At 30.3% G+C, this 19,411-nt stretch overlaps 1 protein-coding gene across 1 annotated transcript; it reads left to right on the plus strand.

The window, feature by feature from the left end:
* Nucleotides 1-3,158: 3,158 nt before the first annotated feature.
* On the plus strand, nt 3,159-6,965 carry LOC141668781 (F-box/FBD/LRR-repeat protein At1g13570-like). The gene is made up of 4 exons (XM_074475797.1): nt 3,159-3,332; nt 3,637-4,504; nt 4,658-4,822; nt 6,747-6,965. Exons 2-4 carry the CDS (start codon nt 3,641-3,643, stop codon nt 6,756-6,758), a joined length of 1,041 nt encoding a protein of 346 aa, XP_074331898.1. The 5' UTR covers nt 3,159-3,332; nt 3,637-3,640; the 3' UTR covers nt 6,759-6,965.
* The last annotated feature ends 12,446 nt before the right edge of the window (nt 6,966-19,411 follow it).

Consider the following 19,411-nt stretch of genomic DNA (forward strand, 5'->3'; position numbering starts at 1 on the left):
GTGAATCCACGAGTAAAATTTCTGCACTTCGTTTATACATCAGCCCGTAGTTCATTGTATTCTTAAGATAACGAAGTATCCTATTAGATGCATCCAAATGTGGCTTCCTTGGCTTTTGCATAAACTGACTAATAACTCCAAATGATATATCTGGCCTTGTGATTGTCAAATAAATCAAACTTCCAACCAAAATGCGATATATTTTTTCATCCTTGAGCTCCTTTCCAGAATCGATTTTTAACTTCAGGTTCTGTTCCATTGGAGTAGCTGCTGATCTGCAATTAATCATCTTAAATTTCTTAAGAATCTTTTTAGTATATTGACTTTGAGTGACAAAAATACCTTACACCTTGATACCTCCAAACCAAGAAAGTTTTTCAGCTCCCCTAGATTTTTCATCTCAAAACGGATAGCAAGTTCATCCTTTAATCTATTGATTTCTTGCTCATCGTTCCCGGTTATTATCATGTCATCGACATATAATAACACAAGAACGTGCACCTTGGAATCTTTCTTTATGAATAAACTCGCATCAGCACTTGAGGAAGAATAACCACAAAATGATAGATATTGAGATTGTGTATCAATTGTATGGATCAGTTTATATAGTTTAATTGATGTTTTGTGTCTATTTTGGGTTGACATCGCCAGAACTCGGTAAAGGTCGCTGGCTTCATTCTGTTGTTTCACCAGAAATGACGTGGTTGAGGTTGGTAGTTCTCGTTGAGACTGAATCGGTGTTGCGGCATTGTTGGTGAACGAAAACGGAGACAAAATCGGTCGAACCCGTGATGATTTGGGTAGCAATCGAGCTCGTCGGATAATGAAAAGCTCGCCGAAAACTCCATTAATTTCCACGTGTTCTTCATGGTCCGGTGACCCGTTAACCCGTATTCTAACCCGGGTTTGGACACAGTTTTGATCCAAAAATATACAATTATTTTCTTAAAAACATGATTCTGAGTTTTATTTTAAAAACAAATTTTAAAATCTTTTTATTTATTTAAATAAATTGATTAATTAATAAATTGATTTATTTAATAAATAAATTTAGTTTATTTTAAATTATTTTCCAAAATCCAGAATTTATTTATTAATTTATTCATTTTAATCGATTAAATATTTTAGTGATTAATCATGTTCTTTAAATAATAATTTGATTTACCATTAATTAATTTCCAAAAATTAAATAAAAATATTTTAAATTTTGATTTTTCTTAAATAATTTTTTAAAACATGATTAATAATTAATTATTTTAATTATCAATTATTTTGAAAATTAATTTGATTATACTCTTTAATTAAATATTAATTGAACTGTTTATTCGTTTTAAATGAAATGAATGTTTCTAAAAATAAAAAAATGATCTATTTCCGACAAAAAAAATTTTAAATCTCAATTTTTCGGAAACGAGTCAGCTTTTGATATTTTTTTATTTTCGATCCAAATTATTTTGAAATAGGGATTACATATTTTATAAAAATACGAATATTGATGTCATTTCGATTTTAAAAATATTTTACGAACCTGTGTGATGATTTGACTTATGTGCTATGTGATTTATGTGCATTGTTGTGTCCTAATTGTCAAAACATAAATGTTCTTAATAAAATTTGTCACTACAGATTGATTGTCCCTACCTAACTCACAAATTATTTTCAAATGTATATATTCTTATAGTTATATTAAAATAAATATAATATGTTAAAATTAAATATTCACCAAGTTGACATCTCTTTGACTGCTTGATCGGTTGAATATGACGCATAATCTTTAAAAATGCTTAATAATGAATTAAATGATAACCCTCTCTGGATTACACTATGTAAGCCGCGTTTCAAAATGAAAACCCTTTATGGTCCGATTCCGCTTAGGAAGCTGCTGAGTTTACTTTTTAGAACAGTGGTATGCATTAGTGTGCAGTTGTTTAGGATTTCGGACTTTATCATTATCTAGACTTAATTATTTAAATATAGATTTCTACATGTATATTATTGATTTAGATATTTTGGAGATTTAATATTATTTTGGAGATTTTAGACTATTAAATTATTATTAGAAATATATTAGTGCTCTGTTGGCAGGTTTTTGGATTTTAAGTAATATCTCCATTTTATTTTAAAGAAGGGGTGTTACACATAACACTTTTGAAACCTTTTTGTAAGTAATGTACTTAGAGAGCTCCTTAAAAAGTGTTATGCAAGTGAATTGAACTTGCATAACATTGACTTACATAGCATTTGAAAGCGCTATGTAACCTCAAAAATAAACGCTATGCAAGTTAAAATCTGTAGTAGTGAAAAATATCAAAATATCAAAATCAGTTTGAAACAAGAGGTTTTAAAATTCAATTATAAATATATTAAATATGTAACTCATCTATCTATACTATATTATAATAGACGAAACATTAAAAGTTTGTAGTCGGGTGGTCGGTAATTGTTGAATTTACTTAATTACCCTTGAGTAAATACCTAATTTAATTAATTTATTAAAATCAACTTCTTATGTTATTTTCCTTACTTTAGTTACAACCACAAGGAAACTATGTTATAAAATTAAATCACTCATGAACCTTAAACCATTCTCACTTAGACATCATCCTATAGTCTGAGGTAATTGCCAACTAATTTTAAGTTAGACGATAACGTAGATGACTGCTGCAACTGGAAATTAGAACAAATTTGTAATTTGAACCAACTCGAAAATTGTTTGTGTTTAGCTATGCTTAACTATAATAATTTATACTATCTATACAATAGTATAGTAATCGGAATGTGTTATATTTTATTTCAACGGTTATTCTATATTTTAGTTATTAGAAATAAAAATAAACAGTGTTATATACAAGTTAAACTACTAAATTGCTAAATTACTAAATTTAGTCTTCTTATTTCGCTAAACCACGATCAAAACTTATCCTACTACTTATCCTACTAAATTATGATCACAGCTTCTTCCTAATTCTTTTATTATTTTTATTATAAATCTATATTTATTATATATTGATATAAATATATTAAAGTTATTATATAATCAAATAAATAAAATTTTAAAATTATTTAAATATTAATAAACCCGTGGCACGATTTAAGCTACTTTATATGGAAGGACACAAAAAGTGATCTTTATTTTTTAAAATGTGACCACCCAATCCCGTTGACGAGGAAAATTGAAGGCGAGACACCTCACCAGCATTTGTCGGGTCATTTTCTTACTATTCAAAATAGTTTCAAAATTCATGTAGCGACATCACAAATTAAGATCAAAGCACGACTTTTCTGATTAAGCCCTAAATCACAGCTACTACAAGTCTATCACCGAAACTCAGGTATCAAATCCATATATGATTTCTATTTATTGATGTATGTTTTATTCATTCGTTTGTATGTTTCGACCAACTATTGTAATTAAGGTTAGATCACGAATTTTGTCCCCCCCTTTAAAACTGTAAGTGCTATGGGTGAATTGTTTGTTTACAATTAGGATCATGAAAACATGATGAATTCAAATTGATATATGTAGCAAAATTTTATGCTTTTAGATGTTGTGACTTTGTACTGCGAGCAATTTAATTACTACTACTCTGTAACATCCTTTTAAATTTTTGTGTCCCTGCCTGTTTTCGAGTTCAGACTCATGGCTAGTGATGCGAAAACTAGGCAATTTGAATATGGAGGCGCAGCAGTTGATAGGATCAGCAGCTTGCCCACAAGCTTAATGGACTCAATCCTAGAACGCTTACCGACTGATGATGCGGCAAGGACAAGTGTTATCTCTAAAACATGGAGGGATGTGTGGCGAATGCACCCCCGGATACATTTGGATGAAAATTTAATCTCAGAATTGGTTTTTGAGAAGTTTTCTGAGTTAGATGAACATACTCAATTGTTAGAACTTTCACAAACAATTACTGATATATTTTCAGCTCATAGAGGCCCAGTTTTGGATTTCCTTCTTTTCATTCCTGAAAACCTGCCTATTCATCAAACTCTAGATATGGCTATATGGATTAGAAACATATCAGACAGTGGTGTTAGGAAACTGAAGCTTCTTAATAAATCACTCTATAACCCCTTCATTGTGCCCTCTCATTTCTTTTCCTGTTCGCAATTAACTCATTTGACCCTCGTGAACTGCGAACTAATTCCACCCTTTGGATTTGGAGGATTTTGTAACCTGATTAGTGTTGAACTTAAGTATGTCGGAATATATGCTGACATGTCATTAGGCACTCAACTGAAGGAATTGGATATGGAAGTTTGCACTGGGATTGAACATTTGGGATGCCAGTTTAACTGTGAAAATAAGCTCACTTCATTGAGAATCGTTGACTGTGAAGCAATTTATTACCAATGGTTTGAATGCATCCAAAAATTGCAAGTTCTTGAGCTTGGGATGAATGAATTGCCAAGTACCGGTAAGCAGGTGATAACTTTGGACAAGCTAGTCCACAATATGCCTAGACTCAGTTCTCTTTTTCTTGATGGCTTCTTTCTCAAGGTAATCTTTAACTTAATTGTTATTAACTACTATAATTAGTTGATCCAATTAAATTTAATTGTTATTAACTACTATAATTAGCTGATCCAACTAAATGTCTCACAGTTTAATTTATTTTTCGATGTACTTAGATATATTTGTTTTTGTATGTAGATTCTGAAACCAGGTGCAGCTAGTTTCATGAGGCTTTCAAGAACTATGGAGAACTTGAAATATCTGTACCTGCACTGTATTGAATTGTATGAATTGGATCAGAGTCAACATGTTCTTTGTCTGGTCAGAAGTTCACCTAATCTGCAACTTCTTAAAATCGATCTGGTGAGAACTTTTTCCCCAATCTTGTTATAATAAAATTTTACATACTTTTTAAGGTTTCTGCTGGGGACTCCAGAACTCATAATTTAAAGAGAAACATGGAATATATCTCTATTCAAGTATAATTTGTAAAGCATACACTAGATGTTTTTTTCTCTATTATTTAGAAACAACATATGTAAGAACGGAATGAATTTTATTCAATATAAATGCCTTAAATCTATAACTATAGGTATGCTTTAATTTTGCACATAAACCTAAAATACTAAAATTAGAAAACCGAGTGTTGGACCCGTAACCTAACAGTATTCAGAATATATAGGACCGATATAATCTAAAAGAAGATATAGCCCAACAGGCCTAAAGAAGAGAAAAGAAAGAACACCCTAAACCCACCCCCAGCCCTCCACCCCCCACAAGGATTAATTTAGAAGATATTCCTAGGAAATATGTGTATAAGAATCCAAAGTTCTTGTAATTACCTCACCGGAAAAGAATTCCCCTCAAAGTAAAGAGATATATGTATGAAAATGGAGGTGCAGTAAAGAGAAAAACACACTTCCCTTGAGTGCTTTGAGTGCTTGACTGCTTTTTTAGTTTGTTGAATATCATAAATCCTGTTGGGGTCTTCATGTGACACCTTAAGGTTTTCAGAGGAGTTGGTTATTACATGATATCAGATTTCGGTTTAGGGAGAGTCTACGGTTGGAGTCCTCCAACCACCATCTATCTAATTTACATATTTGTTGGTATTAGTTTTGGTAACTGATATATTTTTGGTTATGTAATTGTCTGCTCAATCGACACGATTGAGAGGGATTGTTGAATAGTTGGGCCTTCTAGCGGTTAAGTGGACACTGAAATGGAGTACCTTCTAGCGGTTAAGTGGACACTGAAATGGAGTTTTAAGCAAATTAGCAATATATATTTAAATTGATTATTTATTATCTATTACTATATGTAAACTTAAAATTATGTTATAATAAAATAACAGGAATCAAAACATAAATGTTCTTAATAAAAGTTGTCACTACAGATTGATTGTCCCCACCTAACTGACAAATTATTTTCAAATGTATATATTCTTATTGTTGTATTAAAATAAATATAATATGTTAAAACTAAATATTCAGCAAGTTGACATCTCTTTGACTGCTTGATCGGCTGAATATGACGCATAATCTTTAAAAATGCTTAATAATGCATTAAATGATAACCCTCTCTGGATTACACTATGTAGGCCGTGTTTCAAAATGAAAACCCTTTATGGTCCGATTCCGTATAAGCATCGGCTTAGGAAGCTGCTGAGTTTGCTTTTTAGAACACTGGTATGCATTAGTGTGCAGTTGTTTAGTTATAAAATAAGGAGAATTTATGAAAGGAATATGCTCACATGCAAGGCCCTCATAGATCCTTCACAACACATTGGAAGTATTACTAAATATTATGGTGAACATCTGTTTTCCTTCCAAATGTATGATAGTAGGCATCTCAATTCTTTTTTTTTATCAAAAAAAAAAAAGAAATGCTTGATATTTTGGTATCTATCCCTTTGGTAATATACATCATAAAGTAGGTTTACACGGTCTAAATTTGGAAATATTTTGTTCCCCTTGATTTTGTGTTTTCACTCCTAAAAATTTTGAAGTTCCCTTTCTCATAAATACATAGCCACTTTCCCTCTTTAGCTATTTACAGTATCTTTTCTACTGCAAGAAAGGATATATATTTATTCATTCAGAACTAACTGAATAACTTTAGTATTAACATTTTATATACCTGTCAACGAAAAAACATTTTATATAGCTTCATGGAGTACAGAGCGATGATGGAGTAGACTTATCAGACTTGGTGGTGTTATCAGACCCCATGATTCTAAGCCGACTTGAAACCATTATGATATTTGACTTGGTTGGTTCCCTCACAGAGTTTCAGTTGATAGAACTTTTGCTTGTGTCGTCCCCGTCTCTTAAACGGATTAAGCTTAAGACACTCACAATGAAGGATCCTACAGATGTGTTCAGGATTTCACAAGAGGTGGAGCAGATTCCTAGAGCATCTAAATCTGCACAGATCCAGTGGATGTAATAGCTGGCCTAGTGGCAGGGCAGACATGTCTTACAATCGCGTGTACGGGATTGTGTAAGGGACGTCTACTCCATGCCGTCGGATCTATATTTTAAGGGTCCATGTTGTAGGATTTTTTTGTCGATAGGTAATAATTTTCCGTGGATAGGAAATCTCCTTTAGGCGGAAAAAAAGGTCCCATCCTCGAAAATGCTCTTAAAAATACAGATCTAATAGTTGGGGAGAGTGTGTTATATAAGCTCTCCCTGATAGGCGAATTGGACCAGCACCCTAACAATAAAACTGAAAACTTGAAGCAAAATTCAGGTTGCAACTCTGACCCGTTGTTGCTCCCTTTCTCAAATTTCTACTTTGAATTAAGCAAAGGAGACCCATTCTCGTTACTGAACCTGCAGTCTCTTACCTTAACCCATCTTAAGCGACATGAAGAAGTTTTCGTTGTTCTAGACTGGCTTTGATATTGAACTCCGCAAAGCCCTTTAAACTTGTAAGTTGTAACTATTTGAAACTCACTGCACCTATGGAGTTTTTTTTAAGAGGGACAGAGTAGAAAAATACACTAGTCCTTGTGAAATTTCTTGGAGAAAGTTTACTATGAAAGTAAAAAATGATTGCTAAGTAAGATTAAACTCTTACCATAAAATGAAAACTTTAAAATCTCTCATTTGATTTTTATCAAGAGGCTTTTGGTAAAAAATGTTAGGTTCTATTTGCTTTTGGTAAAAAATGTTAGGTTCTATTTGTTCTACTCATGATATTAGTTTTTTTTTGCAATTATCACCTTTACACCACTTTAGGTGAAGGAAACAATAAAATGGTAGAGTAATGTTGGTAGTTCGGTTTAATCTTTCTTATTTTTAGGATTTCATTTTTTAATAATCTAATAATTACATTATTAAATATTTTAAATTAACAAATAAATAAAAACCAAATTCTAATCAACACACTTGAGAGTTTCTCACTAAACTCAATTACCTCACATGTCCGGTCTCTCCCTTCTTCTTCTACTCTCTGATTCAAAAATACCAGCACTTATGAATTTATTTATACTATTTTATAGTAGATGGAATATTAAAAGTTTAATAATTAATCGGTTGGTATTTACTTACATACCCTTATAAAATAATATAATATTAAAACAGTTAGAAGTCCATTTCTAATTCTTTTATTAAACTAATTAGGGGCCAAGTGTATATACTGTACTTTCACACTATACAACATACCCAAAAACCTATTATCGAAAAAGAATACACTAAACCTATTATCCAAAAACAATACACTAGCAAGAGGTTATAAAGGACCAAAGCACCCAAGTTCTGTTCTATAATATTCATACTATTTTATTAAAACAAATTTAGAGATTATTTGTTAGTCAGAGTAATAACATTAAACTAACACAAATTAATATATATTATCGACATGTGGTAACAAAATTTATATAATTGATTCAGGATAAACCAAAATTAAAATATAAAAAGTTAGATCAACTAAAACTTCCTCAAAAAAACATATCAGCTAAAACTCAATAATATGTATTTTTATTCGGACTAAAATAAAAGTTTTATTATTGATCTGGTTTTGAAAAGATCAAAATAAAATAAATCGTAATAACATTAGTTGAATTTGGTCAGTATAATGATCTTAGACTAATAAAAAATAAGGTATATAATTGATATGGACTAAAATAATCAAACTAAAATTATCAGTATAATATTGATCTTAACTAAAATTTATCTTTTAATTCAAACATAATTATATTTTCTAGAAACCCCTCTAAATCTCTATAAATTTTAATAAAAATAAATATTTCGTTCATTAATTTTTTTTTTTAAATACTACTTATTTCAATATTATCAATAACTTTGACAAAAATAATTCACTAACTTATACACATGTATATATATTTATGACTATTATCAAATCATTTATATTTAAAATTTAAAATAAATAAATTAAATCTTAAAAAATTCACTTCAAATTAAATTCAAAAAATATATGTTATTAAAAATAATCTGTGCATCGTAAAGGTTCCAAGCTAGTAAGTATTAATATTATAAATTTTGAAATTTTTTGCACGTAACCAATATAACAATAGAGACTTATTTTCTTTAATTTACACATAAGTTTACTAAATATACTAAGTTTTTATGAAATTTATAAATCTCTTAAAATTTTAAATGATTTAAATTAGTAATTTGCATTTTCTTTTTTAAGTATTTTTAAATTTTTAAAAAAATCTAAGATATTCAATAATAAAATTTAAAATAACATTAAGCTCGATAAAATAATCTAAGATTTTTCTTTAATTTGTATTTGTCCTCTAAGACAAAATGCATATCTATACTATATTATAATAAACAAAACATTAAAAACTTGGTTGGTTGGTTTAATTCTAATTGATATTACTTTAACTTTCTCTATGGATTTAAATTTTCGTTCATATTGAATTTTATATTATTCAAATTGATATTTATGTCAACTTTTATAAACAATTTAAATTCTAGTTAATATTAAGCTCTATATTATTTTATTGATATTGAAGTTAGCTTACATTCCAAATACAATTTTTATTAAATTAAATTCTAAAACAACTTTTATTATAACAACCAATTTAGTTAATATTTAGTTAAACTATAAAATAGATATTAATATTTTCCTCTATTAATTTAAATTCTAATTCATATTGAACTCTATATTAGTTTAATTGATGTTCAAGTCATCTTTTATAAACAATTTTAATTTTAATTTATATTAAGCTCTATATTATATTATTGATATTGAAGTCAACTTACTCTCCAAATATAATTTTTATTTAATTTATTTCTTGAACAATTTTTATTGTAACAACCAACTTAGGTAATTTTTATTTAAATTATAAAATAGATATTAATATCTATTAGATATAATAAATATTTACACAAATATAATCTAAAAATAATTACCCTGCAAGATAAAATAAAATAATTTGCACTTTTCATTCGAATTAAAATAAAAGTATACTATTGATCTCGGATATTATAAAATTAAAAAAATATAATTAATTACATTTGGTTAATATGAATATGTATTGGTCTAACACAAAAATAATAAATATTATTGATAAGTTACATTGAGTTGAGATTAAATAAAATAACATAATCTATTCATCCCCGTTAAAAAATATTAAATAATTGATCCAAACTTAAAAAAAAATCAAAATATAATTCGACCAACTAAAACACCATATATAATATTAATCGGGATTAAAAAAAATTATCCTATTAATCATGATTTAAAAAATTTTAATTGAAATTTAAAATAATTACTTAGCTTTGATTAAAACACAATAATGTAATAATATAATCGGGGGACTTAGTTAAAACACATTAATTTAAACTTTTGATCCCCAATAAAATAAAATTAATATAATAGTAATCATAATTTGCATATTATTAATCTTAACTAAACCTTACTTTTAATTAAACTTTAATATTTTTGTGAACACAAATAAAAATATGAATAAAACTACATCCTTTATTTAGTTTATATAATCTTTTTAAAATATCTCTAATTAATGAAATTATTAACACACATGTATGAATATATTTATCATTAAATCATACTATTTAAAAATTTAAGTGAACAAATTTAAATATTTAATTCAAATTATTTTCTTACAAAAAAATATATTTAATTATATAAAGTCTACATCGGTTTTAATCTAGTTAATATAAAAATCAAACTAACATATTTTATATAAGAATTCTAGTTTGCTTTTCAATCAGGTTCACAATCACTTATTCATTTTAAAGTATATAACAACAGAAAATATAAATTATTTTTTAATACACCTTCGTATTTCAAAATACTTATTCACCTTAGAGAAGTTTCAAACTAATCAAATTTTAATTAATTTTATATATATCATATAATTTATTTTTTAAAAAACTGTACAAAATATAAATAATTCTTATTAATATATATTTTATTAAAAATAAACATGTAAAAAGTAATTTTTCAAGGGAAGTCAAAATTTGCTGACCTTAATTAATTAAAAAAATAAATTTTGACCACATTCTGAAGTAATAAGGCAAAATTAATTCAAATGTAATTTCATTAAATAAATTTATCATCTATATATAAATAGATAAAAATCAAATATTATTTATTTTATTTTATTCTATTTACTTATTATGAGTTATTTCATTTTATTTACTAGTTATACCTAGTTAAATATAGGGTGAAAAACCTAAATAACCATTTTTAAATAACAATCCTCCAATATACCCACCAGAATTTTAAGCTCTTCAAAATACCCACTTGATACTCCATTTTTGGTGGAGTATCAGGTATCCTCATACTCGTTTGTCAGTGGAGTATCGACCTATATACTCATATTTGTCAGTGGAGTAACATGTGAGATACTCGTTTGTGAATGGAGTATCATCTAAAATTTTAAATTTTTATTTTTATTTTTTTAAAATATTTTTAAAAAAATTAAAAATTATATTCCACTGGAAAAGGAGTATAGGACTGATACTCCACTGGCAGAGGAATATCTTTCATGATACTCTGCTGACAAAGGAGTATCATCCTAATACTCCATTGAAAGTGGTGTATCATCCTGATACTCCAGTATTAGTGGAATATCTAGTGGGTATGGGCACCTTTTTTCACAATGGGTATTTTGGGTAAAAGCATATCTAAAAGGTATTTTGGTCATTTTTTTTCTTAAATATACTCCATAACAAAAAGCTTCACCGGGTAATATTTATTTTGAAGCAGCACCTCGATCCCGTTGATGTGGAAGCTTGTAGGAAAGACACAACACCAGCATTTGTCACGTTCCTTTCTTTAACCATACAAAACAGTTTCAAATTTTTTCCAGTGGAATGAAAAACTTCAGTCGAAGCATGTTTTTTCTAATTAAGCCCTAAATCACAGCACCGAAACTCAGGTATTAAATGCATATACGATAGTATGTTTTATTCAATCGTTTGTGGGTTTTGATCAACTATATATTGTACTTTACTTAATTTACATCTCGAATTATGTCCACTTTTTTAAAGAAACACTGAAAGTGCTCTGGTTGAATTGTTTGTATATATGGATCTTGAAAACATGTTAAATCCCCTTTTAATAGTTGAAAACAATAGTACAACGACTAAATTAACACAACGAGGTAGTTATATAACGAATAACAAGAACAAGACAAATCACCAATAACGAAAACAAGCCATGAAGGATGAAAATATAAAATAATCAGAAACTGTTAAATAAAACAAGACGAGGAAGAAAGATTATCGTAATGAAGCTTTCAACACAGCTGAGTCACCAATCCCTCAAGAGGAAGAGGCTGTTCTAGAAGATTTTATTGCCCTCACTTACTGTATATAGAGCCTGCAATAACCCTCCCAGGATAAAACAGCAACAAATTACCGATCTCACAGCAGCACGATGTTCAACGGTGATCAGACGTCAGTCGCCCGGAAAACCTATGTATGTATGTATGTATATTTTCCAGAGAGAGAGAAGGGAGATAGGCTGCTAGGGTTTTTCAGATGTATATCCCACTTTTCATCAAAAATGTTTTTCTTCTTTTTAATCCCAAAAAAAAACATAACTGATCAATTTTAATTAACATAAATATTTTTACTTAAAACATATATTAATATGAATATTATTTAGAATTGTAAAAGTTAGACATACCCTATTTACCAAGCTGAGGCCCATAAATTCTAGGCCCACTAACAAATTCTAACACATAATATTTATATTAATATATTATATTAAGTCACTATTTATTTAATTAAAACAATAGTAAAATCCCTTGCCCAGGTCACCTCGCATACGCGAGACGCCGAATAAATTCGCCCAAATCGCCCATTGACCTGACCTGAGTCGTGTCGTGGTGTGGCGAGGCGAGGTGGTGGTGGCGCGCGTGTGCGTGCGAGGCCCACACTATACCCATGCATACCCACATGCCTTAGTAGGTGTGCACTACACTTGCATGTTATACAATATAAAGCCACCAAGACTTTTTTACCATATCAATGTGGTACTCAAGTTTTTCTAACTTAATCAACCAAAAACGCATTTCAAGCTAGCCATTACAACTCCTTTTATTTATGGATTCCACTAAGAAAATGTCTTAGATCCAAATATGAAAGTTTGAATCCTCTAAGAAAGGAACAAACTTCCAACTATTAGTCATTGCTAAAAAAACCCAGAAAAAATTCATGTCCATGAATTTATATTCATGCCCATTAATCTCTGCTGTAGCCCAGAAAAAATTCATGGCCATGAATTTATATTCATGCCCATAAATCTCTGTTGTATCTCAAGTTGGTTCCATTTCTAACAATCCCCCACAAATTCATACATAAATATATATCTGATTTATCATGACTTGTTTTTCAGAGTCGGTACCCTTCCGGGTTTGAACCCTCCTAAGTTTTCTACTTCGATGGCTACCGGATATAGATGGAATATTTCACCTTGAATCTTTATCCGTGTATTGTAATCATACTCCATAGACGATGACAAGTCAAAGGCTATGGTCAGATCTACGGCTTTGAGACGTTATGGTCGTGTCTCTATCCTGTTTGTTGAATGCTTCGAGGAATAACCCTTTTCTCTAATTGCGACCTGACAATAACATTCTTTTAGCCGGGCATCTCTAAAGATGTACTGCTAACATCTCGTCTTACTACTTGACCCCATTCAGAGTTCTAAAAACTCTTGCTATACTAGCAGTTTCAGTACCTTTTGAGGTTTCCAGGGGATAGACTCAAATACAAAGTATCAATCTATATATAGTAAGGTACTACCGATTCATCCTTACAACTTGTTATTACCACATTGAATACACTTCGAGGGATCTCCTCTCAGGTGTATTGGGTTCCCGCTGTAGATGAACCTCGACTTAAGGACCACAGCATGTGTGGTGCCCTCCAAACCCGGGTCAGAAGTTTGGGGTCCACACACACACACACCTTATTTATTACCTGCTTATAACAATAATAAAGATAATAATAATATGTAGTGACCCTACTTACCAACTACCACGGACCGCAACAGGTTACAGAATGTACACAAGCCAAACACACTATTATATTACAAAACGTTCAAATCCCAACTATCCAAACTCAGAACTGAGTATTAAACATTATTACAAACTTTTACAAACTTAAATTATCCCAAAAGAAACCTACTAGCTCAACTCGATCAACCTGAACCCCTAGCTTTCGCGATGGACTGGGGATCCTCGCTACCAACTGGTTCCTTCTCAACTGGAAAAGAACATAAACAATATCGCACAAATGAGCTAACTAGCTCAGCAAGTCCCAATGACAAAACTGAGAATAATGATCATCAAGTGAAAAGGGTTATGATATCAAGTGAACAATGAATTATGATTTAGTATTTGATATTATATTTTCATTTTAAAAACCAAGGTTAGACTGCTGATCAGTCACGCACTAACCCCGAGTAAAGCACACGGCACTGCTCTAACTACTGGATCCAAGGCACACATTGGCCTGACTTTGACCATTATATGGTCTGACCACGAATCTGGTCCACCATTTTATAAAAACAATCACATTCTAGCATAATAACAGAATAAGCAGTGATAAACAATAAATAGAATCATTAACAACATTAGACGTTCAATAATGAAATGGTTTCAGTCTACATTTGGATCAATATGGCATTTTCAAAGCTTGGATGGTAGGAAATAAAACAATTGGATAACAAAGGAATCAATATTTCAGGGTTTCAAGGATTTGGTCTGTCAAAGCATAAGATACAATGGCTGGAATGTGTAAGCAATCTGGTTCAGTGTTTGATATTTAGTTTGTATGCATTTGTGGAGTAGTATCGGATATTTGTGGTTTCTATTTGGGTGTACAACAATCATTGGTCTCGAAAGAATCAGGTTTACGGCTCAAGATCAATAACTGGAATCAGGATTTTGGGTTCAGTGCATCAAAGCTCTTGCAATATAAAACAGGTCTATCAATCAACTACAATATATCTTGAGAAAGTTCAGAACACTTGCCTGGTACTAGCTTACTATACTGCACTCGCTTTCAATCACGACCGTCTTACTCCTCGACTACCTGTTTCCCTTTCCTACGCCTTGCCTCTTCTGCTCACATATCATAAGCATCTATCAATATTCAACTCATACGATTCTATTTGAAACGTACTTCTATCTACCCTTCTTTTCACCCAAATCCGATTAACGGATCGAAAACTATACTATAAACAAGTAAACATCGAATATATAGACCGATAACCAACCAACAAGTCACATATAACACTTAATACATCACATAATCAATGATATACCATTTATAAAGAAGTCTCGGGTCATGAACAGGCTTTCGGGTATTTAAAATGATTTTTAAAACATTTTTCAGAACTAAAACGGATCGTTTGATCAATTTTGCAGTAAATAACAGGATTCGGTTGGCCAAATCTGGCTTCAAAACAATTTTATAATAATTATCGAGCCTTAAAAATAATTTAAAATAATATTTTAAAGCTCAAAACTATTTTTCAGAATTTTTAAATCATTTTTAAATAATTAAATCTAATTAAATAATTAATTAAAATCAATTAATCAATTAATTTTCGAATTAATTGACCAATTAATCAATTAAAAATTAACTAAAATTAATTAACTAATTAATTCAAATTTATTTCTGAATTAAAAATAATTTTTGGAATTAAAATAATAATTTTTGGAATTTTCAGAAATTAAAAACGAATTTTTATAAAAAAAAATAAATAGGAAATATCATTTTTGAATATCTTTAAAACAGGAATCTTAAATTTGCAAGTTCGGGAAACTTCAGGGACTAAACTTCATCGTCCCCAAAAGTCCACGTTCCAAACTGTAATTTTACAGTTCCAGTCGCCGGAAAATACAGGGGTGGCCGGAGAACACGATTACGGCACCCTCACCTCACCATCTGCTCAAGATCACATCTACACAACATCGAGAATCTATTCGTGCAATCAAAACATATCAATCATCCATGTTCTGGCCGGAAAATGGCCAAGAACATCGCCGGATTCTGGCGAAACGACGAAAACTTCAAAATACAACTCCCTTCGATTCAGACATCCTCTGTTAATGAGCTATATACCAATCGATTGCAAATTTCATAAGGAACACAACCCACTATAAATCAATAGTTAATCACCCCTAAATCAAAAAGCCTCAAATTTCAATTGAAAACATTCATACGGGTTATAAACCCTAATTTCAAAATTCGAGAATTAAACTCAATTTTGAGCATGTTATTGAACTCCAAATCAGACGTATGACATATAAAAATCATCAGGAAAACAAGCTCTACAACATGCAATCATCAAATCATTCAAACAATCATCCGAACAAAAATTCATATTTTTAATAAAAATAATTCGAAAATAAATAAATTTTTAGAAAATAAACCTTGATTTCTGCAGTGATATGGAACACAGAATCTGATAGTACTCCTTGAGACCTTCGATTTGGTTACTCTAACTTTTCCAACTGATTTCAATAACACCTTGAAATTGTAGTTTGATTCTCAGAAGGTTTTATGAATTTAGGGTTTTTCTCTGGAAAATTATATATTTAATTGACTGCAAATGATTTTTATACGGAATAAAATACGGTAAAAGGCTATTTATAATTAGGGAAAATTAGTATCCCGTTGGATCATTCCGGATATGAAATGGTACGTTTATTTATAAAAACTGATCCAAACGGTACCTATTTTCCGGATAATTATCTAAATCAGTACAATTTATACTGCGGTCTTGGTCTCAGCACCTGGTTACACGAATTACGAGGTGATAATTGTGATAGTTTAATAAAAAGCTCCCGTTTATCGAAAATACGAGTTTTATCGATTTACCGAAACGAATAATGTTTCGAAAATGTTGCGCCGGGACCCTCGCAGGACAAGAAGTACGCCGGATCGAAAAAGTCGAAACATAGAAAATGCTCGGAATATTGCAATTAGGTTAAGAAGGAGTTCTTGAAAGAGTTTCGGGTTATAAAAACGTAACAACGGATGACGTAGGTTGGTTCCCGTTTGTATAAAATAGTTTTTAAATACTCGGAAAAAGATTTTATAAAATCCATATAATTCCTATAAATTCATAAATCAACATAAAAATAATTATGAAGATATGACAATTATCTATATTTAATTTTGGACATATAAAAATTAAAATACTCAATTAATATTATTTTTAAACATCCAAACACATTTAACACTTAATAATTAATTCACAGAATAAATACTGAACACATAGAATAATTATTTATTAGCAAAAATAATTACAAGATATATCCCGAATATTACAGCATGCTCAAGCCCCTTAGTCAAAGGATCAGCTATATTATCCTGAGTTCATATGAACTCTATAGCAATAATCTTATCAGACACAAGACCCCTTATAGACTTAAGTTTTAACTTGAATGTGTCTCTTTGTTTTAGCATTATATTTTACACTTCTGAACTTTTCGATAGTTGTACGGCTATCACAATGAACAAAAATGGCAGGAAGCGTTTTTCTTACTACAGGTGACATTGACATCAGTCCATGTAACCATTCAGCCTCCGTCCCCATGGCATTAAGTTCACACAACTCTGCCTCAAAAGAAGACTACTTAATCAAAGTCTGTCTAAAAGACTTCCAGGACACTGCTCCACCCGCAAGGGTAAACACATATCCAGTCACACCATTGAAACCAGATTTATTAGCTATCCAACTTGCATCACTGTACCGCTCGAGTATCCCCGGAAATCTCTGGTAATGCAAACTAAGAGAAAATTCAAATATAATTTAATTAAATAAATTTATCAACTATATATAAATAGATATAATTCAAAAATAATTTATTTTACTTTATTCTATTTACTTATTATAAGTTATTTCAATTTATTTACTAGTTAAACCTAGTTAAATATAGGGTGAAAATCCGAAATAACAATTTTTAAATAACAATCGCCCAAAATACCAACCAGGATTTTAAGATGTCCAAAATACCCACCAGATACTCCATTTTTAGTGGCCTGATACTTCTTTGTCAGTGGAGTAACATGTGAGATACTTCTTTGTCAGTGGAGTATCATCTAAAAATTTAAAATTTTATTTTTTATTTTTTTGAAAAAAAATTCTAAAAAAATTAAAAGAGATACTCCAGTGGGAAAGGAGTATCAGGACTGTACTACACTGACAGAGGAGTATCTGCCATGATACTCTGCTGACAAAGAAGTATCATCCTGATAATCCATTGAAAGTGCGGTATCATCCTGATATTCCAGTATCAGTTTCAGTGGAGTATCAGGTGAGTATTTTGGGCACATTTTTTCAGAATGAGTATTTTGGGCAAAAGTACATCTAAAAAGAGGTATTTTGATTATTTTTCTTAGGGTGAAAAACATAAATAACCATTTTTAAATAACAATCGCCCAAAATACCCATCAGAATTTTAAGTTGTCCAAAATACCCACCAAATACTCCATTTGTAATGGAGTATCAGGTTTCCTGATACTACCTAATACTCCTTTATCAGTGGAGTATTGACTCATATACTCCTTTGTACCAGTTTCGGGATAATTATCCAAATCAGTACAATTTGTACTGCGGTCTTGGTCTCAGCGCCTGGTTACACGTATTACGAGGTGATAATTATGATAGTTTAATAAAAAGCTCCTGTTTATCGAAAATACGAGTTTTATCGATTTAACGAAACGAATAATGTATCGAAAATATTGCGCCGGGACCCGCGCAGGACAAACCGTACGCCGGATCGAAAAAGTCGAAACATGGAAAATGCTCGAAATATTGCAATTAGGTTAGGAATGAGTTCTCGAAAGAGTTTCGTGTTATAAAAACGTAATAACGGATGACGTCGGTTGGTTCCCATTTGTATAAAATTGTTTTTAAATACTCGGAAAAAGATTTTATAAAATCCATATAATTCCTATAAATTCATAAATCAACATAAAAATAATTAGGAAGACATGACAATTATCTATACTTTATTTTGGACATATAAAAATTAAAATACTCAATTAATATTATTTTTAAACATCCAAACACATTTAACACTTAACAATTAATTCACATAATAAATACTGAACACATAGAATAATTATTTATTAGCAAAAATAATTACACGATATATCCCGGATATTATATCCTTCCCCCATTAAAAGGATTATGTCCTCAAAATCTCCTAAGAAAATAAATGAGGGTACTTTTCTTTCATATCACTCTCTAACTCACATGTTGACTCTTCAACCTTTGGGTTTCTCCACAATACTCTTACTAACTTTACCACTTTATTTCTTAATACCTTATCTCTTTCCTCTAGAATCTCTATCAGACTCTCTACATATGATAAATCTTCCTGAAGATCTATTGGCCCATATTCTATTACATGTCTGGAGTCTGGATTATATTTCTTAAGCATCGATACATGAAAAACATTGTGAATGTGCTCCATGT

Source organism: Apium graveolens, chromosome 6, assembly GCF_009905375.1.
Source record: "Apium graveolens cultivar Ventura chromosome 6, ASM990537v1, whole genome shotgun sequence".
Classification (NCBI taxonomy): Eukaryota; Viridiplantae; Streptophyta; class Magnoliopsida; order Apiales; family Apiaceae; genus Apium; species Apium graveolens.

Coding starts and splice junctions, on each gene's coding strand:
- LOC141668781 (XM_074475797.1), top strand. CDS start 3,641: ATGGCTAGTGATGCGAAAACTAGGCAATTTGAATATGGAGGCGCAGCA. Junction 4,505..4,657: donor TTGATGGCTTCTTTCTCAAG/GTAATCTTTAAC, acceptor TTTTGTATGTAG/ATTCTGAAACCAGGTGCAGC.